The sequence below is a fragment of the Scyliorhinus canicula genome, chromosome 17 (genome assembly GCF_902713615.1).
Source record: "Scyliorhinus canicula chromosome 17, sScyCan1.1, whole genome shotgun sequence".
Classification (NCBI taxonomy): Eukaryota; Metazoa; Chordata; class Chondrichthyes; order Carcharhiniformes; family Scyliorhinidae; genus Scyliorhinus; species Scyliorhinus canicula.
Window position 1 is genome coordinate 49,976,873 of NC_052162.1, and position 26,658 is coordinate 50,003,530.

At 44.7% G+C, this 26,658-nt stretch overlaps 1 protein-coding gene across 1 annotated transcript in view; it reads right to left on the reverse strand.

Moving 5' to 3' along the window:
• The window catches only part of tex11 (testis expressed 11), a 304,551-nt gene that overhangs the window by 266,700 nt on the left and 11,193 nt on the right, over nt 1-26,658 (reverse strand). The window contains 2 exon segments of the mRNA XM_038775694.1: nt 4,919-5,003; nt 26,457-26,578. Coding sequence (XP_038631622.1) covers nt 4,919-5,003; nt 26,457-26,578 — 207 coding nt within the window.

Consider the following 26,658-nt stretch of genomic DNA (forward strand, 5'->3'; position numbering starts at 1 on the left):
AAGAAGGAAATAGATAGATTTCTATATTCCAAGGGTGTCACCCATCTTTGTACAATTATGTGCTTTTCCTTTAAGTTTCATACTGTTTAACATAGATGGTAGATCCTTGGTATTTTTCTCTCTGAACATATTTGGGGTCATTTGAAATATTCCCTTAAATGTCTGCCACTATCCACTAACCAGTGTCACGAACAGTTTTGGTCCAGATCCCTGCACCACAACCAATGGAAGACGAACTGACTGATGTACTTGCGTCACTGGAGCCACAGTGGTCCCCACAATCTTTAAAGGCTCCATGGCATAGATTGCCAATCGCGCCTTGGTATCGCAAGTGTCAGTGGCATGATCCTTGCACAAAGCCGCTGAAATATGCAAAGATCCACAAATGAGACTACTGCGCCAGTGTCCATTTCCATAGTCACAAGATCACCATTAACCTGTAGCGTAACCGGGGTCGGTGCTACTTTTGGAGCAGCGACACATTTCAATTGCACAAAATAGTCCTCATCAGGCGTTTCCACGTCTGGCACGATCTAGGTAGTTGTTGTGGGCGTCGTCCTCTGCGTCGACCCTGGCGGCTCAGACTGTCAGCATTTAGCAATATGGCCAATGGTGCCCGTCATCCCCGGAGGAATTTCCCACCGGTCAGCAATAGCACCCAAGATTCTAATCCTGCTGCGGAAAGGCTTTTGAGGTTTCCCATTTGAGGAACTCGGACAAGACCAGCATCATCACGGGAATGCCAAGGGGGTTCAGAAGGAAGGGTGAGTAAAACGATGGTCACCAGAGTCCCTGCACCCCTGCAGCTCCTTTCTTCGCAAATAGGGAAAGTTCAATGGCCTGTTTCAGATCAAGGGTGGGTTCTGCTAATAGTTTCCTCTGTGTGGCCATGTTATTGATGCCGCACAGAAGTTGTTCCCTCAGAGAGGAACGGCCCAAACTCTCAACGTTTATCCAGACATCTTAACCGGGACGAGAAGTCTGTAAATGATTCGCCTGGAGGCTGTGCTGCTGTGTTAAAATGAAACCGCTGCATAATTACGCAAGGCTTGGGGTCATAGTGCTCCAAAACCAACGTGGCAAAAGATTTTGAGTCTGCCGCTGCCGGATAAGTTAGCACCTTAGTGATTCCAAACGTCCGGGCGCTGCAAATAGTCAGGAGGACCTGCTGACGGTCTTCTCCCAAAGTTGCATTTGCCTGAAAAAAAATACTTCATGCACGCTGCGTACTTGTTCCAATCCTCAAGGCCTGCGTCAAAGGCTTCCAATTTTCCAAACAGCAGCATCTTCAAATGGTATCACAAAGCACAGCACCAGTTGGGTATCACAGCCATCAGAATTCTCACTCTCAACTGCAGAGTGTTATCCCCTTGACAATGCCATCTCCTGTATTGCTACCACATTCCTTTTCACTCCCTCACTCGAATGGCATGCTTCAGCATTGTGGCATGGTCCGTCTGTTCATCCAACTTGCAGTTCTTCTTCTCATCCACATCTCCTGCACAAAGTCAGGGGCTGAAGTTCCTCCATCACTACATGCTGGTCCCCCTTACCTGACTGACTCTCAAGTCACATCCTCCTGTCCCTAACCATTCTTCAGTTCTAAAGTTCTGTCTAACCCAACAGAAGTGACCAACTCCTGGAACAAAGTGACCAAGTAAATCTTCCCCTCCGTGATGCCTCATGCAATGTCTAAAATACAGACCCTCAGCTCAGTGACTTGGAGCTCAAGTTGCCCAAGTTGCAGATATGGTTGTCCGGGATTGTAGGCATTCCACAAATGAAATGGCTTCTGCTCTCAAGCCTTTATACACAAAGGTTGACATCAGAGGTCACATGTCTATAGCAAACGCAAGTACACAAAGGTTTTTCTCCAAATAGCCCCCTTCCCCAAAAATAAAAGCAACCTGCATATACAACCATTTACTAGTCTACAATCATCACTCCTACATAAAACTGTTTATGTATTCTGTCCTAACACACACGTTGCACATATAGGCCGGAATTCTCAGGCCGTTCACGAACAGCGGGATTCTCGGGTCCCACCAGCAGCACAACCCTGCTTACAGGTATCCCGGCGGCGTAGGATGATTTTAATGGGGAATTCCATTGCCATCAGCGGGAACAGAGAATCCTGCCACCAGAAAACTATGCACCACGTCGTACTATTGAGAAACATGTGGCTGGGGGAACCGGGGAATCCAGCCGATAATATTTAACGTGTTCAGCTATTCCCCTGTGCAAGTGGTTATTGGATGGCCATTAGTGTCACTCCTTCCTGGGGTAAGGTAGCCTCGACGGGGAATGCCATGGCAAATATTGCTGCTCGTGTAATTGTTGGTGCCAATCAGTGGCCTTTGCTGGGGATCAGCTGAAGACTGGGACTGCTTCCTTGTGCAGTTGGTGAAATCACATAATCCTTATCAGCTGTCTGCTGGGAAGGGATAGCTTCTCCAGGTTAACCTGTATGTCTGTGGTTACGATGATATATTTGGATGCTTATTTTGACCATGTCGATTAAGGTTCCAAGTAGGTTGACTTTTGTTAAGCACATTGAATGTTTGGGCTGACTGGTTCTTCAACTCTCAGGCATTTTGTCACTCAATTTTGTTACTAATTCTGGCTTCAATGGTTATTTTAGTTAACGGAAGAGTAGTTTGGAAGCAATGTGATATTAGTCGCTGAACTGGACTACTTTTCCATGGCTCGGCAGTATTGCCACTCCAGTATTACTTTGCTAAAGTTACATGATTGTTTGATGATTCCATGGCAATTTCCACTGCTGCCTCAGCCTTTCCATTTGATTGGGAATAGATGCAGAGGATGTGTAGTATTGAATTCCCTAATCATTTATGAAGTACCTGCATTCTTCGCTCATGAACTGAGACTCATCATCATTCATCACATTATCAAGGACACCATAACGACTGAAGTTTGCTTTCAGGCATTTTACACTCAATTGGTGGTTGTTGATGTCAGCTTGTCTGAGTGGTTGCCAACTATGATGAGTTTCATAGAGAATTAACAGTTCTTCAAGCTTAATCCATGGCCTGTCTGGGTTGCTTAACATGATGTGCATTACAAGTTGGGCGCGGCTGACAGGGTCCTTGCTTATGTTTGCCGAGTAGAGCACTTCCCTTTCCTACCTCAGGCGAGATTCACCATTTGGTTTTAATGGGTGCGCTTCAACATCTTTTCTCATGTCCTTAGGGATAATTAACCTGGTTATTTTGTACAAGATGCCATTTTGGGTATGCCTAGTACTTTATTGTACTAATAAGTGTAATATTGATGTTTTCAGGCCATCTGTCATCCCGAGCTCCTGCAGCACTAGATGAATTGCATGTCATTGCTTAGTTCTATGCTTAGTTCGCCTGATCTGAGCAAGACACTTAATCGGTCAGATTCAATAGAACTGAAATTCCAATCAAAGTGTGCCAAATTGGATTGCCAATCCAGTCCCACTTTTTTACCACTTCGAAAGAAGAACATCCACTTCCTTCCCACCTGGCAGACAACAACTTTAAATTGCAGTTAGGAAGGGCTTTCATAACTCACAGGGACTTCTTTGAACACGCAGATTCAAAATGGACTCAAAGTAACATTTGGATGCCAATGAAATTGTTTAAGCTGGGACTGAAAGAGAGCGTTGTGATGTCTGCCCCTCAAGGCAAAACATGCCATAAACAACAAGGGCTAAAAAAAAAAAACGAGAAAATGCTGGAAAATCCCAGCAGGTCTGGCACCATCTGTAGGGAGAGAAAAGAGCTAACATTTCGAGTGCGATGACTCTTTGTGGCTAAAAGAGGTTCAGTTTCACAGGTTATTCTTTTTATCTGAATGTGGACTTTCTCCTCTACGTATTCCTTTTCCTGATCTTTCTTATAGCTATACCTTCCAATAGCTTCCAGCATTGATAAGGTTCTACACCCCAAACTATCAGCATTCTTCCTTTCTTTACAGAGAGCCTGATTTTCTGAGTATTTCCAGCTTGCTTTCATTTCAGATTTTCAGTGGCCGTGTTAATATACTTTTTACAAACTAACAAGCTACTGGGGCTTTTCACAGTAACTTCATTGAAGCCTACTTGTGACAATAAGCGATTATTATTATAAATAGATTTGATCGCCATGTTGGTAGATCTAGAAAACAGTTTGGTGAGATTAATGGCACTAACTGATAATGTGAACATATCAAGGTTATTTTTCATTATTGCACAAATCCGGAGCTAGATCTATTACCACCGCAAGACTGGTTTCTGCATTTCTTTCATTCAACACATTCTCAATTAATTTAAGCATGGCTCAACAAGGCTTCTATAATTTTTACTTTACTACACCGTGAAGGCTAGGTCTGAGCTGAGACCGAGCTTATTCCACATGTCCATCCTTAAAAATTTATAGTTAGTTGGGCCTGTACCCTTTGCCGTAACTGATTCAACGGCGGTTTCAAACCCATTACATTAAAGATTTATTTTTATGTCAAAGCCAAATTCGAATTTGAAAAACAAACACAAATGCTGCCGAAGCATGGCTGAATAGCTGATTTTCAATTTCCATGTCCGCAAATTGGTATTAAGAATTACGAGTTTGAAAATTTGAAGTGTTGTGCAAGTGCAGTGTATCACATTGTACAATGAACATGTGGGACACAGGTAGAAGTTCGCCCTATATCTCACATAGATTTTGATTTCCACCAGCATTTGTGTTAAACTTTGTGTTAAAGTAATCAAAATGCTTCTTTCGGAAATCCCAGAAAATTTGAATATGAACCAATTTTTGCAAAGCTCTTGAAAACAAAGCAATTAGCATACAATAAGGGCCTGACCAACTGGCCAGTTTGAACAGGATGGGACACACCAAAAATATTAAAAAGGAAATGGAAAAATAAATGTTTACCAATTCAACTAATTACTTACATTTTGTCCTTTGTTCATCAGTAATCGAGGATTCTAACCTTTTGGATACCGCCCAGTTCCACAAATTAATGGCATACTCTTCAACCTATATTACAAAGATAAAAATATTTCACTTACTTAAGTTACTTAATACTGTAAGCATGCAACCCATCTATTTTGCTCGTATTCTAACCAAATTTAGTTGACAATTAGTGGTCCAAGAAAAAGTAACTTCACCTACAACTGAAGCAATCAATATTTTAATACTTTGCTCCAAAAGTAATTCTGCAAAAACAGGAAATGGATAATTCAGTGCTCCTACTTTATAAATGGAATAACTCTATTGTATGCCACATAACATCACAATATTCAGAATGTCTGCAATTAATTGGATCTATCCCCTCCTACCTGATGGGAAAGAGTTAATGTTCCCCAGTACTTAAGTTAATTGTTTATTAGACCACACTTATTGACTGCACACATGTATAAATATTAGAACACAATAAAATTGGAGTTTAAGAAGTTATGACTTGCTTTCTAGTTCTTATTACAGAGATATAATCGGAGCTTAACAATGGTCGCAGAGGATGGTTCCTGCTTATAAGTAAAAAGGATTGCAAACTAAGATTACTTTGCACGAAGGACTGTATTTTGAATTCTAACCTAGAAGTGTGATTTAGATAAGCTTGGAAAATAAATGGATGAAACCAAGTGTAGAGTGTCGGAATATGACTACCCACCATTGTCTGACGAGTGTCAACCCTATGACCAATGGAAGGATGAAGTTACATTGTGGACACTTCCTTGCCTGAGAAAAAACAAGGAATGACCTTGACTTCGCTACGCACAAAAGCAAAATAAGATGCAAGATATTCTCAGAATTAGATTCGGATCAGTGGAACTTAGATGAAAGTTACCTTTCATTACCACCTTTCATGGATAAAATTTACCAAACGGATGAGTTATTCAGTGCTTACGAGGCCTGAAGATTTTGAAAGATTTCAAAAGTCAGAGGATACTGCCATTGAAGAGTTTAGAAATGGAATTCAGCAGACTATATACTAAGCTGCAAAAATTCCATCTAGAAATCCCTCAATTAGTACTGTTGTTCAGGGCGATATGTGGCACAGTGGTTAGCACTGGAACTGCGGCGCTGAGGACCTGGGTTCAAATCCCTGGATTACTGTCCGTGTGGAGTTTGCACATTCTCCACATGTCTGCGTGGGTTTCACCCCCACAGCCCAAAGATGTGCTGCTTAGGTGGACTGGCCATGCTAAATTGCCCTTAATTGGACAAAGATAAATAATTGGCTACTCTAAATTTATTTTTTAAAAACAAAAAAAAAAGTACTGCTGTTTAAATTACTGGACTGTGTTAAAGTTACAAATACGGATCGGCTTCCGGTTTTGATGATAGTTAAATTTACAGAAAGACACACCCTGCTAAAATAAATGTCAGAGGCTCTTAAAAAAAGCTCCTAGGCAAAGATTCCTTCCGGGCAGCATTCATTACACAAATAGGCCAATTGGTGATCAGACAGGCTATGGAGGACACGATGTTAATAGGATGACAAGGTGGTCTAGAAACAGGCCACAAGCGTCAATATAAAATAATATTTATAACTATAAATAATGAGAAAAACACCTTTAACAATTATGGCAGGAAGAAGAAATTGGGAAATTACAACAAAAATTGAACCCCAAAAATGATGAGGTGTAGACGTTGCTGTTTTATGTGTGATTCAAAACTCCATCATGCAATAAACTATCCAAGGGATATTAGAGGGTGTTTAAAACCAAACATGATACAGAAGACTCTGAAGAAGAGTGAGCCATTTAACCAAACAGAGGGCATTGTCTTAGTAACAAGAAATTTCAGTCCAATCAATAATGTGCTGGTCCCAGAGTCTTTCAACTGTGCTGTATTTGACAGCAGAAGTAAATCTACAGTATGTGAAGTAGACGGACAGAAATGCTACCTGGACTCTTTAAGTGACAACGGTTGAGGAATTTTGAAGTTCCATGTGTTTCAGATTTAGGGATCACAATACCCTTAAATTTCTGAAAAAAGTAATGAGTTCTTGTAAAATCACTGACAGAAATCATTTTATAAGCACAAATGTCAAATCCAGCAATATACCTTCCCCACTGAAGCAACCATTGATGAAAAACGCACATATGAAACTTGACATGGAAAATGACAAGACCATCGTATTTGGAAAACTGTGGGCATACAATTTACACAATCTGAACCCTATTGTATTCTGTTATTGAATCCTAATTTTTTGTATAAAGAAATTAAATAAGTCCTGTTAGCATCAGACCACAGGAGTCCAGAAGGTAAAAAGCTGGTTGTGTTAAAATTGCATCAGCAATTTGCCCATCCGTCTTCCCAAAGATTAAAAATTGTGCTCAGGGATATGGTTATAAGAAATGAAGAACATACCAAACCTATAGAACAGATAAATGATAGATGTTATATTTGGAAGAAATATAGAAGAACACTATAGTTACCCATTGTCAGTATGCCCTTAGAAAGAGATTTTAATTATGTTGCGGCTAAGGATCTGAAGGTGTGGGATAAAGGAAAGAACATTTTCATTTTACACTTTGTAGACATGGCAACTAGGCTTAGTCACCAAGGCGATTATACATAGTAAAGAAAATAATGATGGAACAGATAATGGAACAAATGGATAGGGTCCAGACAGGGGTCACCAGCAAAGTGCCTCACTGATAATGGGGTAATTTGCTAGCATTGAATTTCTGGATTTGTGTGAGAATATGAACATAACTGTTATGAATACAGCTGTAGAAAGCCGTTTAGTAACATGGTGTCGAAGAGAAATCATGATGTGATAGACAAAATGTTTCCTAAAGTTTTGGCAGATAAGCCAAATCGTAAATTAAGTTTGGCTTGGGCATGGGCCATCCATGCAAAGAATCCACTACAGGTGGTTGAAGACGACAGACCACATCAGTTGTTTTTGGAGGAAAATTCCCTGTGTCGTGAATGACCCTCTGTGCTGCCCCAAGACGACACTGCAAAGAAGAAGCATGGGCGGGCGGCCTGGCACTTCCGAACCCGAAATACTACCACCGGGCAGCCACAGCCGAGAGGGTGAGGGGATGGATCTGAGAACCGAATGCGGAACGGATGAGACTGGAGGAGGCTTCCTGCAAAGGAACAACCCTCCAAGCCATCGCCGCGGCAGACCTCCCACCACCCCGGCAAAATATACATCCTGCCCAGTGGTGGTAGACACATTGAGGATACAGAACCAAATAAGACAACATTTCAGTTTAACCGATATGTCCTCCATGGCCCCCATCTGCGGCAATCACAAATTCCCACCGGCCATGCTAGATGACGCCTTTAAGAAGTGGAGACAGGACGGGGGCGGATGCTAGTGGTCACGGACTTTTACATGGGGGACACACTAGTTTTTTTTTTTTAAATCATTTTATTGGCAATTTCAACATTATAGAATGTTGAAAATGCCCAAAAAAAAGATATTATACAGTGTAACGCAAAGAGGCTTTTATCTTACTTGACTGTATTTACAGATTGCTGCTGTCTAGTTCGGCGTATCCTCCCCCCCTCCCTCACCCCAGCCCCTAGAGTATCCTACTGTCGCTTTGCGGAACAAATGTTTTATTTCTAAGTGTCACATTTCCTGTCCTGTCGGCAATTCCCATTCCTCCCAGTTCGCTCAGCATCACTAGTCTGTGCCCTACATAGAAGTCCCAAACTGTCAGTGTTACCCTGTCCTGTCTCCATTTTTTAAAAAAAACGTTGTATCTAGCATGGCTAGCGGAAATCCGGTCAGCTCGAAATGTTGTCTTAGCTGGCCCCACGTTTTCAGTGTGGCCGTTACCACTGGGCTCAATGTGTCTTTCGCTGAGGGGGATGGGAGTGATGCCGTGGCCAGAGATCGGAATGTCGGTCCCTTGCAGGAGGCCTCCTCCATCTGCATCCACTCGAGTTAGGCTTGTGCACCCATCCCCATACTCTTTCCGCTGTTGCTGCCCAGTGATAATATTGCAGGTTTGGCCGTGCCAGGCCTCCCTAAATTTTCCTCCTTTGCACTGTTGATTTGGGGACTCTTAGGTTCTTGCTCCCCCCCCAACACACACACAAAATTGCCATAATTAAGCTATAAGTTCTGGAAGAAGTCCTTGGGGATGAAGATCTGTATGGACCTAAACAGGAAGTGGAACTTCGGCACCATGTTCATTTTAATCGTCTGCACTCTTCCCCGCCAGGAAGAGTGGGAGTGCATCCCATCTCTGTAGGTCATTTTTGACTTCCCCCACCAGACTGGTCAGGTTCCATTTGTGGATCTTAGAACATAGCAGTGCAGTACAGGCCCTTCGACCCTCGATGTTGCGCCGACCGTGAAACCTATCTAAAGTCCATCTACACTATTGCCTTATCATCCATATGTCTATCCAATGACCATTTGAATGCGTTTAGTGTTGGCGAGTCCACTATTGTTGCAGGCAGGGCATTCCACGCCCTTACTACTCTGAGTAAAGAACCTACCTCGGACATCTGTCCTATATCTATCTCCCCTCAATTTAAAGCTATGTCCCCTCGTGCTAGACATCACCATCCGAGGAAAAAGGCTCTCAGTGTTCACCCTATCTAATCCTCTGATCATCTTGTATGCCTCAATTAAGTCACCTCTTAACCTTCTTCTCTCTAACGAAAACAGCCTTCAGTTCCTCAGCGTTTCCTCATAAGATCTTCCCTCCATACCAGGCAACATCCTGGTAAATCTCCTCTGCACCCTTTCCAATGCTTCCACATCCTTCCTATAATGCGGCGACGCAATACTGCACGCCGCACCAGAGTTATGTACAACTGCAACATGACCTCATGGCTCCGAAACTCAATTCCTCTACCAATAAAAGCTAACACACCGTATGCCTTCTTAACAACCCTTTCAACCTGGGTGGCAACTTTCAGGGATCTATGTACATGGACACCAAGATCTTTCTGCACATCCACACTATCAAGAATCTTACCATTAGCCCAGTACTCTGTCTTCCTGTTATTCCTTCCAAAATGAATCACCTCACACTTTTCTGCATTAAACTCCATTTGCCACCTCTCAGCCCAGCTCTGCAGCTTATCTATGTCCCTCTGTAACTTGTAACATCCTTCTGCACTGTTCACAACTCCACCGACTTTAGTGTCATCTGCAAATTTACTCACCCGTCCTTCTCCGCCCTCCTCCAGGTCATTTATAAAAATGACAAACAGCAGTGGCCCCAAAACAGATCCTTGTGGTACACCACTAGTAACTGGACTCCAGTCTGAACATTTCCCATCAACCACCACCCTTTGTCTTCTTCCAGCTAGCTAATTTCTGATCCAAACTGCTAAATCACCCTGAATCCCATGCCTCCGTATTTTCTGCAATAGCCTACCGTGGGGAACCTTATCAAACGCTTTACTGAAATCCATATGCACCACATCAACTGCTTTATCCTCATCCACCTGTTTGGTCACCTTCTCAAAGAACTCAATAAGGTTTGTGAGGCACAACCTACCCTTCACAAAACCATGTTGACTATCTCTAATCAAATTATTCCTTTCCAGATGATTATACATCCTATCTCTTATAAACCTTTCCAAGACTTTGCCCACAACAGAAGTATGGCTCACTGGTCTATAGTTACCGGGGTTGTCTCTACTCCCCTTCTTGAACAAGGGGACAACATTTGCGATCCTCCAGTCTGTGGCTATTTGGATCCCCAGGTATCGGAATCTGTTTTGGGCTATTTTGAACTATGGCCTTAAATGTGTTTTGGCAGAAGTCCTGACTTAGAGGTCTGTGTCCAGCCTCCATGTGGGGCGCTGAGCACAGCGCGTGTCCAACCTCACATCCACGTAGTGCGGAGCGTGGGCGGAGATGACTATCGTGGCATACTCGGCTCCTGTCATTCCTGGAAGCGGCGATTTCCCCACTACAATGAAGTCGATACGGGTATACCTTGTGCACTTGTGGAAAAAAAAGAGACTTCTTTTTCTCCCGGGTGCAGGAAGCTCCACGGATCCACCACCCCAATCTGCTCCATAAATGCTCCCAGTTTCTTAGCCATGCCTTTCTTTTTCCCCGTTCTGGCCATCACGTTAGCACAGTGGTTAGCACAATTGCGTCACAGCTCCAGGGTCCCACGTTCTATTCCCAGCTCGGTCACTGTCTGTGTGGAGTATGCACGTCCTCCCAGTGTCTGCGTGGGCTTCCTCCGGGTGCTCCGGTTTCCTCCCACAGTCCAAAGATGTGTAGGCTAGGTGGATTGGCCATGCTAAATTGGCCGTGTCCAAAAAGGTTCGGTGGGGTTACGAGGATAGAGTGGAGGTGTGGGCTTAAGTGAGGTGCTCTTTCCAAGGGCCGGTGAGACTCGATGGGCCGAATGGCCTTCTTCTGTACTGTAAATTCTATAATTCTATGATTGATCGGTTGGTCAACGGGTCCAGTACGCAGTTAAAGTCGCCCACCCCATAATCAGTCGGTGCGTGTCAATGTCGGGGATTTCCGCCCTGGTGTTTTTTATGAAATCTGTTTCGTCCCAGTTGGGAGCGAACACAGTACGATCGGTGCCCCTTCCAGGACACTACTGACCATGACGTACCTTCCTCCAGGTCCATAACCATCCTAGTCTCAGTAAATCTCGTCCTCTTGCTGATCAGTATGGCCACTCCCCTCATCCTCGTCCCGTAGCATGAATGGTACGTCTGTCCCACCCAGCTCTTCCTTACCAGTAGTCTGTCCTTTCCCCTCAGGTGTGTCTCCTGCAGGTAGACTATGTCTGCCTTCAGGCTTCTCAGGTGGGGGAAGGCTCGAACTTTTCACTGGGGTGTTAAATCCCCTGATGTTCCAGGTTACTATTCTGGTGGGGGGTTTTTGACCCACCCCCCCAGATTTTGCGGGATCAACCATACTTACCTGGTGGACGTGCCCCTGCACTCCGGGGATTCGCGTGGTAGGGGGCCGTCCAAAATTGCTGCGGTCGCTGCTCTCCCCATGAGGTCTGGTCCCTACGCTCCTGGATTTCCCTTTGTCCAAGGGGCACCCAACATGGCCGCCAACTGCACGTACCCTAAGTGGGTGTGCTCTTGCACTCCGGTATCTCCCTTTGTTTAGGGATCCTCCAAAGTGGCTGCTTACGGCGCCATCTTGATTCCCCGGCTAGCTCCATGCCTGCTGAGGCGCGTGTCTGTCTCGCTGCCAACTCTGTCCTATCCTTCTACCCTTTTTCTGTTCCGTGAGTAGCCCCCCCCCCCAAATGCTTCCTCTCCCGGAGGTGACCCCCTCTACTGCTCGTCTACCCGTGCTAAACCTCCCCACTGGTACGGTGGCTCCCCTGCCTGGGCTGACCTCACCCCGTCTCTGTTCTGTCTGCCCGTCTCCGTACCCTCCCTCGCCACCTCACCCGTTTCCCCTATCCTCGCTTCCCTCTCTCTGTCCTCCTACTTTAGTCCGAGAACAAGGCAGCACAGTCCAGCAGATATACCCACACAACAGATCTTGGTCCCGTTTTGTCCTCCACTTTCCGTCTTTTTCCCCGCTGCTGCTTCTGTTCCTTTTCTAGATTGTTGGTCTTACTCCTTGGAATCCGCTGGGGTGCGGAAGTTATGTTCTTTTCCTTTATAGGTTACCCAGAGTCTGGAGTCTGGCCGGGAACAACATGCCGAAACTTACAGAGCCCTCATTCCACCTTATTGAATTTTACCCTTTTTTTTTTTTTACGAGGTCAGCCCCAATGTCCTGATTCTGTGTCCTTCCCACGAGCACAACTTTGTGTGTCAGGCCCATCTCAGGATCTTTTCCTGGATCTGGTACCGGAGCAGCTTCGCAATCATCGTTCTCGGCTGTTCCCCAGTCTTGGGTTTTGGCTGGAGCAATCTGCGTGCCCTGTCGAAATCTGGGGGGTTTGGGAAGCTGTTCCTCCCGATCAGGTTGCCCAGCATGTGGCCGACGTAGGCTGTCGGGTTTGTTCTTTCCATGCCCTTTGGCAGACCCACAATACTGACGTTCTGTCGCCTGGACATATTTTCCTGGTCATCTATCTTCCCCCTCAGGTTTCCTTGGACCGCCACCAACCTCTTCACCTTGGTCTCTGGAGCCACAATCCTATCACTCTGGTCGGTTGCCACCCTTTCCAGGGATTCCACCTTCTTTCCAAGGCCGTCAATCGTGCGCTGGACGGTAGCCATTGCTTCCGTCACTACCTCCTTCATACCTCTTTTATCAGCACGTAGAGTTCCATTTCGATCGCCTCCCTCAGGGCAGCCAGTTTGTTTTTAAGGAATGTCAGCCGTCCTTCCCTTGGTGTAGTGGGGAGGAGCGTCGCTGCCTGCTCATGCTCCTCTGTTCGGGTCGCCGTCGCCCCTCTCATTTCGCAGGGGCCTCCGCCTCGCCTTGTGTCCGCAGGGCCGTCCGCTCGCTGCTCCTGCCCCCTCTTCTGCCTTCTTGCCGACCCTTTGAACTACCGTTTTCCGGCATCTTCCCTTCTGCTTCTGCGCTACTAGTGTCTTTTGAGTTTTTAGGAGTTTTGGATGGCTTTTTGAGCCACGAATCCTGGAAAATTTGCTATTTTGGGTCCGATTGGGCGGAGAGCCACCTGATGTTCACCCGCTCAGCACATTGCCACCACCGCAAGACCCAGGGACACACTCTAGACGAACTAATTGAAGAACTGGAGCTAGCGAAAGGACAGAGGCTCCGGCAGCTACAAATCAAAAACTATCTCTGCAAGGTGACAATGATACCCCCTAGGACCCAGAGAGACACTTCACTGGAGGAACTACTGGGCAAGGACAGTAGGGAGAAGGGGAACTTTTGGGGATATTTACGGATGACATCTGGAGAGGGCAAGAACACCATTGGATGGAGCGAGGCAAAAATGGGAAGACAAACTCGGGACGGAAGTAGAGTGGGGACTCTGGAGCGAAGCACTAAGTAGAACCAACTCCACCTCCTCCTGTGCAAGACTTTGCCTCATGCAATTGAAAGTGGTGCACAGAGCACACTAACCAGAACCCGAATGAACAGGTTCTTCCCAGAGATGGAGGACAAATGTGAATGGTGCCAGGGAGGCCAGGCCAACAACACTTACATGTTCTGGGCCTGTCTTCGAGGCTCTGTCCAAAGTTGTGGGAATGAGGGTGGAGCCGTGCCCGAGAGTGGAAGTCTTCAGGATTTCGGGCCAACCAGAACTACATATGGGGAAAGAGGGCCGATGCCCTGGCTTTTGTTTCCTTAATTGTACACTGGCGATTAGCAACACTACCCACAGCTGCAGACTGGCTGGCAGACCTGTCGGAATTTCTCCACCTGGAGAAGATAAAGTACACCATCTGAGGGTAGGACGAGGGCTTCCGGAAAGCGTGGGGGCTATTATCAGCCTGCTCCAAGACCTGTTTGAAGCCAATAGCGATTACGAAGAAAGGGGGACCGATCAGGGCACACAAGAATGCATAGAGCAGAGAGGAACAAGGCAGGGAAAGGGAGGCAGGGAAAGAAACCAGGGGAGTATCAGGGAAAGACATGGAAAAAGAGTAAAGAGGGGGGAGGGAGCCCACCCGCCCACATAATTGTAGGAATCGCAGAAGGAAGGAAAGAAAAAAGGATGCCAGGAGGGAGCCCAAATATCACCAAGTTTGGGGGGGGGGGGGGGGGGGGGGGGGAGGAGAGAGAAAGAGAGAGAGAGAGAGAAGGGGTGGGTGTAGAATTGTGCATTAGAAACATCACTCTGTAAACATTGTGCGCTTTATAAGTGAAATTGCCAAGCTGTTAAAATTGGAAAATGCCAATAAAAAAATATATTTTTTTTTTTTTAAATGTATGACCATCCTCCAGCTTGGGAGGAGACGAAAATTAGCTGTACATTTTCTGAGCATTAAAGCAGAAATCTCAAAAATAATTAGAGAACTCTGAGGCACAATCAACAGCCATCAGAAACTATTTTCAAACAGGGAGACATGATATTCTATAAGAGGATTTATTGAGTGGAAAGGTTACAGGTACAGATGATCAAAACAATAATTTTGCAGCATGGAAACCAGACTGTTCAGGTTTGTCAAGATTAGTGGACAGATCACAAAGTTCAGATTCAAAAGGGGTTATTGAAATTGCAGAGGAACCAGGTACGTCTCAAACACATATTACAGAATTAGGAGGGCCAAATTGCAGAAATTGGCGGGGGACTCAATTCACCACGTTGCGCCCAGAGCAGAGCACGATGGCGGAATCCCGGGATAGGCCAAAGTTGGGCTTCGCGCTGGGTGCCAAGCCAATTGCTAGTCACCCGACTCTTGGCGTTGGGCGTAATCCAGATTATATTTAAATGAGCCGGCATCACATTCATCCAGGCGTATCGGCCAACTGGTAAGGTCTCAAGCAGGCGTCGATTAGTACTGGTCTCCACAAGCAGACATCAGTCGTGAGGACAGTCCTGGATTTCCGTTTTGGAATGCGAACATCTTGGTTAATAGCCATTTCACAAACTTTTCAAGTCTGACACAGGAGCCAGTGTTACAGTCCGATCAAACAACTGTGTCTGAGACACCTCTAGCTACAAACAAGAAATATACTTCATGGGCTTGGAAAAATCTGACTTCTGGAATTGCTCTGGAAACAGTAAGATAGGTAAACTAATCTTCAAGCTGATATATCCGGAATTAGTCTTTATTCTCTCGAGCAATGATGCCTACGTAGCCCTAAATCTCATCAAAACACAAAATGCTGAAAAATACGCAATCGTCAAATTCCTGCGAGTTCCAATAAGTAAAATTCTCTCAACAGTGACTTCAGCTCTGAACTGTCTTCTCCCTTTGGAGAGTGGGTTTGTCCAGTTTTGTTACAGGTTCCAGAAACCCCTCATTAGTCAGACCAATCAACCACTCAGATGATTACCACACACCTCCCGAGTACACGAGTCAAAAAAGGAAGTAGCAATGAGATGAGCATCAATCCACTCTCCAATGCCAGTTGGAGAGATAAACTATGAGATCAATCCCCATCAAGCATGACAGTGCAACAAACAATGCTGGAAGTGAATAGCAGCCATCCACTGACGACAGCACACCACACAGCCAAACATAAAGGGGAGCTTATTACCAAGTTGGACATTCACAAAAGAAGGAACCTTCTTTTTAAAAAAAATATATTTTGGAGTATCCAATTATTTGTTTCACAAATAATGGGGCAATTTAGCGTGGCCAATCCACTTACTGCACATCTTTGGGTTGTGGGAGTGAGACCCACGCAGACACAGGGAGAATGTGCAAACTCGACACGCAAGTAACCCGGGTCCTCGGCCCCATGGGGCAGCAGTGATTGCATCACTGTGCCGCCCAGGAAGAACCATCTTCCATCTCAGGCACTTCACAGTGAGCATAATGAAGGAAGAATAAGAAACAAAACACTATAGGGACAAATCTAGAGTGTGTGTGCACGATAGAGGGTTAAACCAACCATCATCTGTCAATACATTTGGGGAATCGACAAAGAGCAATTTAATGCCAAAGAACAGAATAATAGCATGAAGTAGTACCCAGATGGCAGAACAACCTCCAATTCAGCAAGGTTTGCCTGCAGTGACAGAACCTACCACACCTCTGACAGTGGTGATAACAAGATACAGAAGGGTTATAAGGCCTCCAGATCACCTGAACCTATGAACTCTATGAATCGTGGGAGTGGATGGTGTAATGATGTTAATACATGCAGTAAATTGGAATAACTTACGAATACATTGGATAAAGAGGTGGGGATTTTGAATATCTCTATCACAGGGTTTCCCAAATCTTTCAAGCCGCAGAACCCCTGGTAACCTCCTAAGAGCATTGGAGAACCCCACACAATCTCAATGTCAACATTTTTTTTCCCACAAAATAGGTGCAAAAACATAAATCAAATTTAAACAAGTCTTTTCTAGCTATATCTTCGCATATATTAGAAAGAAGCACAAATTGGCTCATTTTGTGTTGTAATCATTCTGTGGTTCTATGATGAGATGTGTTTTGATGAGATTTAGGGCTACGTGGGCATCATTGCTCGAGAGAATAAAGACTATGATCTTTGGGGGTGTTGGAAGCGGAATAAATCAATGGTTTCCAAAGAAAATTGAATGGGTATGAGTGATAAACTTGTAGGGTTACAGGAATGGAATTGAAGAATGGGACTGGCTAGAGCAATGTTTTTCAAAGTGGGGGACGCGACCGGGTCGCAGGATGATGTAAAATGGGTCACCAAAAGGTCTGCAAAAATGATCCCCGGGGATTGCCTGGCCTTGTTTCCCATTTTCTCCCTAGTTGAATTCTGGCTACAGTGCAGTGTGTGGCGATATGAGGCTGCGGTATAGGCCTGTGCCGTGGACTATCTGCTTCCTGGGTCACTCTCATAGTCACCGCCACCGATAACAGCCTCCAGCAGCCACTCCCGTTTCCGAAGCAGCTGATCAGTCAGGTTAGTCAGCACATGCACATACAACTGAAGGGTTTAAAAGAAAAAATGCAATTATCTTTAAATTTATTTCCTGCAGATACTCCTTCTGCACATTAGTTTCCAGCAGTGATTTCCACTCTTTTTATTTCTAGGCCACTCAAAAACAACTGACTGCCGACTGGAATACCTATCCACAAGTACCCCAGTCAGTACAAATAGCCAGAGTACTCCCTTATACAGGATCTAGCTCTAGCACATAATTCTTTTGTCTCCTGTGGGATTTTTCCACACCTTTCAATTGGTCTATTTTTACAAAGCTGATTTATATTTGCCCCATTCTGAACCCGCTCTGGGCGATGGGTGTGGGTTTGGGAACTCAAACCATCCCAGTCAGGGGGAAAATACATCTGTTCAAGTGCAGATCATAGGAATCACAGAGTCAGTGATCACACAAAGAGATAGACTTCAGGGTTAATGTTCTTAATCGGATGCATTATTAATGTCTGCCATTGTTATCATTCTCCATTAATCTTGACTTTCTGTTACCATTAATGTTGTCAATGTTAGTTCAATTTCTGCGACAGTTAATCTTGTTAATGTCTGTTGAGTTTCTGTTACTCTTAACCTTGTCAATCAGATCTACGTTTAAAGTTAGGCTGTGTCAAGTTTGAGGTTTATTTAAAATGGGGAGCCACTCTCCACTCGCTTTCGGAGATCAGTCACGTTCTCTATGAGACTGACTTTGTGATCAATGGTAAGTCTCCTTCCTTCTCCATCAGTCCCAAATCCAGCTTTTTTCCAACAATTGCCTCATTCCCCCTTAAAACACCGCGGGAGTCTGCAATCAAAAGTCTTGCTCACTGACCTGTGCAGATATTTTTATTACAAGTTATTTCGATCTCCAAATAACAACAAAAATAGAAAATATATTTTCATTACAATTTTTGACACTTAATAGTACAGAAGTGCCAACGATGAACGTGATGTTTTAAAAAGTATCTGTGGAGAATCTATTGTTTATTTAATCCATAACGTGGCGTGGGTCGTGAGAGGCGGCTATTTTCAAAAAATGGGTCGCCAGAAAAAAAGTTTGAAAAACACTGGGCTAGATTGTGCTGCAAATAACATGGACACAAGTGCCGAATGCCTTCATGAAACTTTAATGAAAGGGCACAGATTCAAGGTAATTGGCAAAAGAAGCAATGAAGGTAGAGGAGAATCTTTTTTACCTGGTGAGTGGTTAAAGATCTGGAATTTGCTTCCTGAGAGTGTTGGAGGAAGGTTCAATCGAGGTATTTAAGAGGGAATTGGATTATTATATGAAAAGGAAGAATGCGCAGTGTTACGGGAAGGTGGTAGAGAAATGTTCACTCAGAGAGCCGGCAGACGCGATGGGCTAAATGGGTTCCTTCTGTGCTGTAACAATTGTGTGATCCTGTAATGCACAGAATCTGCAACTTTATTTTTTAAATTTTGTATTGCGATCCCCACAGAGACAGAGTAAGATAGATTATGAGAGTAAACTTTCTCAGAATATAAAAACAGATAGTAAAAGTTTCTGCAAATATAGTAAACAAAAAAAGAGTGGCTAAGGTGATTATTGGTCCTTTAGAGGATCAGAAAGGAGATTTAATAATGGATGAGGAAATGGCTGAGGAACTGAACAGGTTTTTTTGGATCTGTCTTCTCAGTGGAAGGCACAAATAACATGCCAGTGACTAATGGAAATGAGGCTATGACAGGTGAGGACCTTGAGACAATTTTTATCACTAAGGAGGTAGTGATGGGGAAGTTAATGGGGCTAACGGTAGACAGGTCTCCTGGCCCTGATGGAATGCATCCCAGGGTACGAAAAGAGATGGCTAGGTAAATTGCAAATGCACTCATGATAATTTACCAAAATTCACTAGACTCTGGGGTGGTCCCGGTGGATTAGAAATTAGCAAACGTGACACAAATAACATGGACACAAGTTACAGGACTACAGGATCACACAATTGTTACAGCACAGCAGGAACCCATTCAGCCCTTTGTGTCTGCCAGCTCTCTGTTTAAAAAAAGGAGGTAGGCAGAAAGCGAGTAATTATAGGCCAGTTAGCTTAACTTCGGTGGTAGGGATGATGCTGGAATCTATCAATGAAGAAATAGCGAGGCACCTGGATAGAAATTGTCCCATTGGACAGACGCAGCATGGGTTCATAAAGGGTAGGTCGCGCCTAACTAATTTAGTGGAAATTGTTGAGAACATTACCAGTGCAGTAGACAACAGGGAGCCAATGGATGTGATACATCTGGATTTCCAGAAAGCTTTTGACAAGGTGCCACACAAAAGGTTGATGCATGAGATAAAGATGCATGGCATTAAGGGTAAAGTAGTAGCATGGCTAGAGGATTGGTTAATTAATAGAAAGTAAAGAGGGGATTAATGGGTGTTTCTCTGGTTGGCAATCAGTAGCTAGTGGTGTCCCTCAGGGATAAATGTTGGGCCCACAATTGTTCACAATATACATAGATGATTTGGAGTTGGGTACCAAGTACTATGTGTCCAAGTTTGCAGACAACACGAAGATGAGTGGTAAAGCAAAAAGTGTAGAGGGTACTGGAAGTCTGCAGAGGGATTTGGATGTTTGAGTGAATGGGCTAGGTCCTGGCAGATGGAATACAATGTTGACAAATGTGAGGTTACCCATTTGGGTAGGAATAACAAAAGGGATTATTATTTAAATGATAAAATATTAAAACATGCTGCTGTGCTGAGGGACCTGCATGAGTCGCAAAAAGTTGGTTTACAGGTGCAACAGCTGATTATGAAGGCGAATGAAGTTTTGGACTTCATTGCTAGAGGGAGGGAGTTTAAGACTAGGGAGGTTATGCTGCTACTGTATATGGTGTTAGTGAGACCACACCTAGAGTATTGTGTTCAGTTTTGGTCTCCTTACCCGGGAAAGGACGTACTGGCCCTGGAGGGTGTGCAGAGGAGATTCACTAGGTTAATTCCAGAGTTGAAGAGGAGAGGTTGAGTAGACTGGGACTGTACTCATTGGAATTTAGAAGGATGCGGGGGGATCTTATAGAAACATATAAAATTATCAAGGGAATAGATAGGATAGATGTGGGGAAGTTGTTTCCACTGGTGGGTGAAAGCAGAACTAGGGGCATAGCCTAAAAATAAGGGGAAGTAGATTTAGGACTGTGCTTCGGAGGAACTTCTTCACCCAAAGGGTTGTGAATCTATGGATTCCCTGCTCAGTGAAGCAGTTGAGGCTCCTTCATTAAATGTTTTCAAGATAAAGATGGATAGTTTTTTGAAGAGTAAAGGGTTCTGGTGTTTGGGTGGGAAAGTGGAGCTGAGTCCACAAAAGATCAGCCATGATCTCACTGAATGGCGGAGCAGGCTCGAAGGGCAAGATGGCCTACTCCTGTTCCTAGTTCTTATGTACTTATAACAAAGATACCTGAATATCCAGTGACTGGCTGGAAGAATCGATAGTTAATTTTAGTTAATAAATAAATTAACTAAAAGCAACACTGTCTAAACAATATTCAGGAGGCAACTTATACTCTAGACCACAGAAAAGATCTCCTCCCCTCCCTTTAAAATTAAAAATGTTGAATATCCCCTCCACAGCAGTATTTTACTCTGTCCTTTGGTGGATTCTTCATTCTCGAGGAACCAAATTCTCAGCTCCCGATGGTTTGCTTCAGTTTTCTCTTTTCGAGCCAAATAAAGTCAGTTTGGAGCATTGGAAGTTAACAGTGAGCAGTACCTTCGAGATTCGTCCCTCCAAGCAAAGCTGGGTGAACCTTCCACCATTCTTTAAATCCTCACGAATTTGGTCTTTCACCAGACTGCAAGCTTCCACTAGCACTGCGGCTACCTCAATGATGTGTCTGCTCCCTCTGAGATGATTATTTCTGTGGTTCAGGAAAATCTTGGACGACCTGCAATCCGATGGCTTACATAGATGCATCAAAGAGAGGAGCAGGAGGCCTTTTGGCTCTTAGAGCCTTCTCCGCCATTTATCACGATCATGGCTGATCATCCAACTCAATAGCCTGATCCTGCTTTCTCCCCATAACCATTGATCCCATTCACTCCATGTGCTATATCTAGCTGCCTCTTGAATAAATTCAATGTTTTAGCATCAACTACTTCCTGTGGTAATGAATTCCACAGACTCACCAGTCTTGGGGTGAAGAAATGTCTCATCTCGGTCCAAAATGGTTTACCTTAAATCCTCAGACTGTGACCCTGGTTCTGGACACACCCACTTTTGGGAGCATTTTCCCTGCTTCGATCCTGTTTCGTACTATTAGAATTTTTAAGTCTCTATGAGATGCCCTCTCATTCTTCTGAACCCAGCAAAAGCAATCCTAACCTAGTCAATCTCACCTCATATGATAGTCCTCCTATCCGTCTGGTAAACCTTCGCTGCACTTCCTTGAGAACAAGAACGTCCATCCTCAGAAAAGGAGACCAAACCTGCACACAATATTCTAGACATGGCCTCCCCAAGGCCCTGTATAATTGCAACACATCCCTGCTCCTGCACTCAAAACCTCTCGCGACGAAGGCCAACATACCATTGAAAATTAGTCTCAGTAATGGTAACCATGAAACTATCATTGCTAGTTGTAAAAATCCATCTGTTATACTAAATTCCCTTTAGAGAAGTAAATCTGCCATCCTTACCTGGTCTGGCCTACATGTGAATCTGGTTCCACAGCAATGTGGTTGAGAACTGTCCTCTGAAATGGCCTAGCAAGTCACTCAGTTCAAAGGCAATTAATAATGGACAACAAATCCTGGCCTTGCTGGTGACACCCATATTCCATGAAAGAATAAGCTAAAGACCTTGAGCTTCTTTTACAATTGCTGACGAGACTATTTTCCATGGTTGGCCCTTTGAAGTTCAGATAGTAGACCTGATGTTTCTCTCCATAATCACGGACACCACACAGCAAAGATGTCGGAGTACAACATATTGCCAAAGACAGTGGAAATTTGGGTGGAACGAGCCAGCAAAGAGTCTGCATGCAAGGCATCTTTCAACTTACGAAGCAACTTCCTTCTCTAGAGACTTGATAATTTTGTGGGGCAACCTCTATGTCAGGTCAATAAACAGCAGTCATTCTGCATTGTCAGGCATGGATATCAAGGATTGTAGGTAGATGAGAGTTAAAATACAGGTTACTCTTATCAAAAAATTCCACCATCACATCAACAACATTATTATACGATGGTATGGCAACATTCTGGACCATGGCAATCATCTTCCTAACGCGAATGGTTAAAGCAAACTATATCAGCGCGAGAAAGTCTTGTCTATTTGCAGCTGCAGATTGTTCCTTACTACAGAATGGTAGTGCAGCACCATCACAATACAGTAACTCTCTGGAGGAGAATCTGGAGCACCATTGTCTTGCTCAGGTGAGCAAGGCTGAACAGCTTTCCATCAGTTCTGGTATGCAAGGTGATATATCGTAAATGGCGTAAAGGCTTATCACGGCAGAATAGAGTCGAATATGCCAAAGAATGTTATACACAAACCGGTTGGCGCCACTGCCGAATTTAAAGGGTTCCAATGTTGCCCCATCATAGCTGACATTACCCATCACGTAGACATGGAAAGAGATCACATGGTACAGCTTTAGCGGGCAGCCAATTTTCTGCAACAGCTCAACTAGACTGCCTCTGCTTACTTGATCAAATGTCTTGGCGAAATTGACGAAGGCACTATATAGTGGTCGCCTTTGCTCACGGCAATTCGCTTGCTGCTGTCAGACTGAAACTATCATATTAACTGTAGTTCTTCCAGTTCTACAATCATTCAGGGTAGATGCATTCAGGCAAGATCTGCAATCTGGCAAGGACACCATACACTAAACAATAGTAAAAGGCAGAACAAATTCAACTTCTGTTATCTCAGACACCTCTCTGCATCTCTTGGCAGGACAACAGAGATCCTGGCACATGCTAATTCCACCAGCATACACACATTCATAAGCCAACGACATCTGCGCTGTCTCAGCCAAGTTCATCAGATGGTGAAAGCCGTATACCCAAACATCTTCGATATAGTGAACAGGGCCAAGACTTCTTGTATGTCCCATTACAAAGACACTACAAGTGAGAAATGATGATGGCAAATATGACGATGACCTCTGGAGTCAATTGTTTGGAAGGGCATTGGGAGAGGTGAGGAGAAACAAAGAGATCAGCTGGCAGAGAAGAGGGACCGGAGAAAACAGTCCAGCGAGTTGTGCACCTTCTCAGCTCAATTGTCTTTCTCTGCAACAAATGCAGCAGTTATGGCCGTGATTGCCGTGCCAGAGTGGAGATTGTACAGGACCTTCAACCAACGCTTTACACCAGATACATCGAAGACACTTTTTTCCTTTGGACCCACGGTGAGGAATTACTGAAACGACTACTCAATGACATCCATAAGTTCCATCCCACCATCAGATTCACCATGGACTCCAGAATCGGTTACATTCTTGGACGCATGTATCTCCATCAAGGACAGTCACCTCAGCACTTCACTTTACTGCAAGCCCACGGATAACCACACAACGCTCCACCTCTCCAGCTTCCACCAAGTCATCCCCAATGGACAAGCCCTCCGTAGACACAGGATCTGTTCAGACGAGGAGGAACGGAACAGACATCTACAGAGACTGAAAGACGCCCTCATTAAAACGGGATATGCTGCTCAACTCAAGAATTGACAATTCCAACATGCCACAGCAAAATTATGCACCGACCTTCTCAAAAGATAAACAAGGGACACACTGACAGAGTACCCTTCGTCATCCAGTACTTCCCTGGAGCAGCAAAACTACATCTTTTCTTTCCAGAGCCTTCAACACATCATCAATGAAGACGAACATCTTGCCAAGGCCTCCTGCAAAGACTTGCATTCCAAGTATCATCTTGCATCATTGGCTTTGTCTATATATGCTGTGTTTGTGTAACCTATCTTTTCACTCACTTGATGAAGGAGCTACGCTCCGAAAGCTCGTGATTCCAAATAAATCTGTTGGACTTTAACGTGGTGTTGTACGACTTCTTACTGTGCCGCCTCCAGTCCAACACTGGCATCTCAAAGAGTGGAGATCAGCAATCATACCGGACAATGCTCAACAAAGCACATTACCATGGTGCAAACCATTCTCAGATGAGACGGAAGGCTATCAACTCACTGATTAATCATGATCTAATTGAATGGTGAAACAGGTTCATGTGCTATACAATGCTGTATAGCACATGATGGCCCACTGATGTTTCTACATAGGTATTGCTCACTGGAAAACTAGTTAATTGTACATGACATACGTGAATGAACTTATGTTCTTTTGCAAATGGTCTTGGTTTACTGGTGAGCTAACGAATATGCCTTCTAGAACGTTAAAAGAATGGATGTGAGCATGCACGCTAGACTATGGCTGCGATTCACCGGAAAAATATCCAAGTGCTGTAGCGGGCAGGAATTGCCGCAAGTTTCCCGGCGAAGCCAGCAACACTACTCAACGCTAATTACTCCACTCAACGAGGCCTCATGGGCTTCCCACCCCGAATGGCAGCTGATTTGCGGGAGTGTGCTCAACAGACCCCCCCCCCCCGCTACCAACGTCGATCAGCACTTATGCTGCACTTGCTCAACCAACCCCATCCAGTGGCACAATGGCACGGAGGAGACCGGCCCCATATTTGAGGATGCTGACCGAGGGAGGCTTCTGGACGTATGAGGGCAGGAGGGATGTCCTGGTCCCGGAGGGTGAGCCACAAGGCAGCCAGTGCTGCATGGGACGAGGTTGCACTTTCGGAAATGGGGTATTGTATAGCACATTAAACAACTGTTTGCACAACCATTATGATGCCTCTGTCACTTTCTTCTACAATGCGGGCTTATCCCCGGAACCTTTGTCAGTCTCTCCCCCCATGGCACCCACCCACCCATCGCGGTAGCATCCCGGGAGCTGTGTACTACTCCCTGGATGATCGGTTATTGGCTGCTGTGTGTGCTGTGTTGGCTCCCACAGAGTGTCCAGGCAACAATGTGCGATCGGAATGCTAGACAGTGCTGCAACATGCTACATGGCCCGCCTATCCACGGGAACCCACTTGGCATGTGTCAAGTGCTCACTTAACCACGAATGCCAAATCCATATTAGCGATTGACTTCATCCGCACAGCCAGAGACCTCAGCAGTCGGTGGGGGTTATGGATGATCGGTGGGGCAGACTGGCAGGGACAAGGGTTGCCCCTGGAATGGGGTTGGGATCCAAAGGTTGGCATGGCGGTGCCCCACCAGCATCTCTCCCCACCACCCCCAAACTCCCATGGCGGCCCATCTCTGTGGAGGGTCCCCCATTTCCCGCCAAGCACTGGGACGGCAAGACCAGCGCCCCAGTCTCTTTGCCTGTTAGCAAAGATTGCTACTCCCCTCCTCGGCTCCCCACAGAAACCCTTCCATCAGGTTCACATTTTTAAAAAGAAGTACAATGGGCGCCAGCGCGAGCACTTGCTGGTGAGGCCAGAAAACAACAGGAGGTCGTTGGGTAACAGGTGGCTCTCGTAAATTATATGGAAATTAAACGATGATAATTGGTTTCTCGCCAGGCTATGGCGGGATTCCGAATTGGCCTAGTGGACCATCCAGTTGCATTGCAAACTGTTTGGCGCCATGACATTTTTAGCCTCTCGCACTATACACTAGCCTCGTTACGCTTGAGCGCGAGTGTAACGAGGCCAGAAGATCGCGCCCCATATATGGAAGAAATTGAATTTCTATGATTTCTTGGTCAGCTATCATTTAAGTTGATTTTGAGCAACTGAGGTGTTCTCCAATGCAAGGTCTGCTTACAGGAGTGACCGATGAAACTGAACAAAATTCTAGCTGCAGCAGATCTGTAAATATATATACACATATGAATTACCATAGGAAAGGAGACAAATCAAGAGAAACAAGAACCCAGAACAAAATTTACTGGAATTGCATCGTGACTGACCTCGCAATAGGAAAACTGCCAGGAGGCCATTAATGTTCACAAGTTACAACTGGAAAAAAAGAGCAAGTATTTTGCCAAACCTGAGTATCCTTGATTTTGTTTCTCTCTGCTTCATCCAAAGCTGCAACTTTACCGAACAATTTGCCAATTACTTCCTCTACACTTCTAGTTGACTCCTTTTTCAACAATTCTTCAGCAAATCCTTCCGAAGAAAAAATACATATCTCACCGATTGTCAAATATGAAAACTAGTAAACATTAAACTTTTGTTTAAAGAAATGA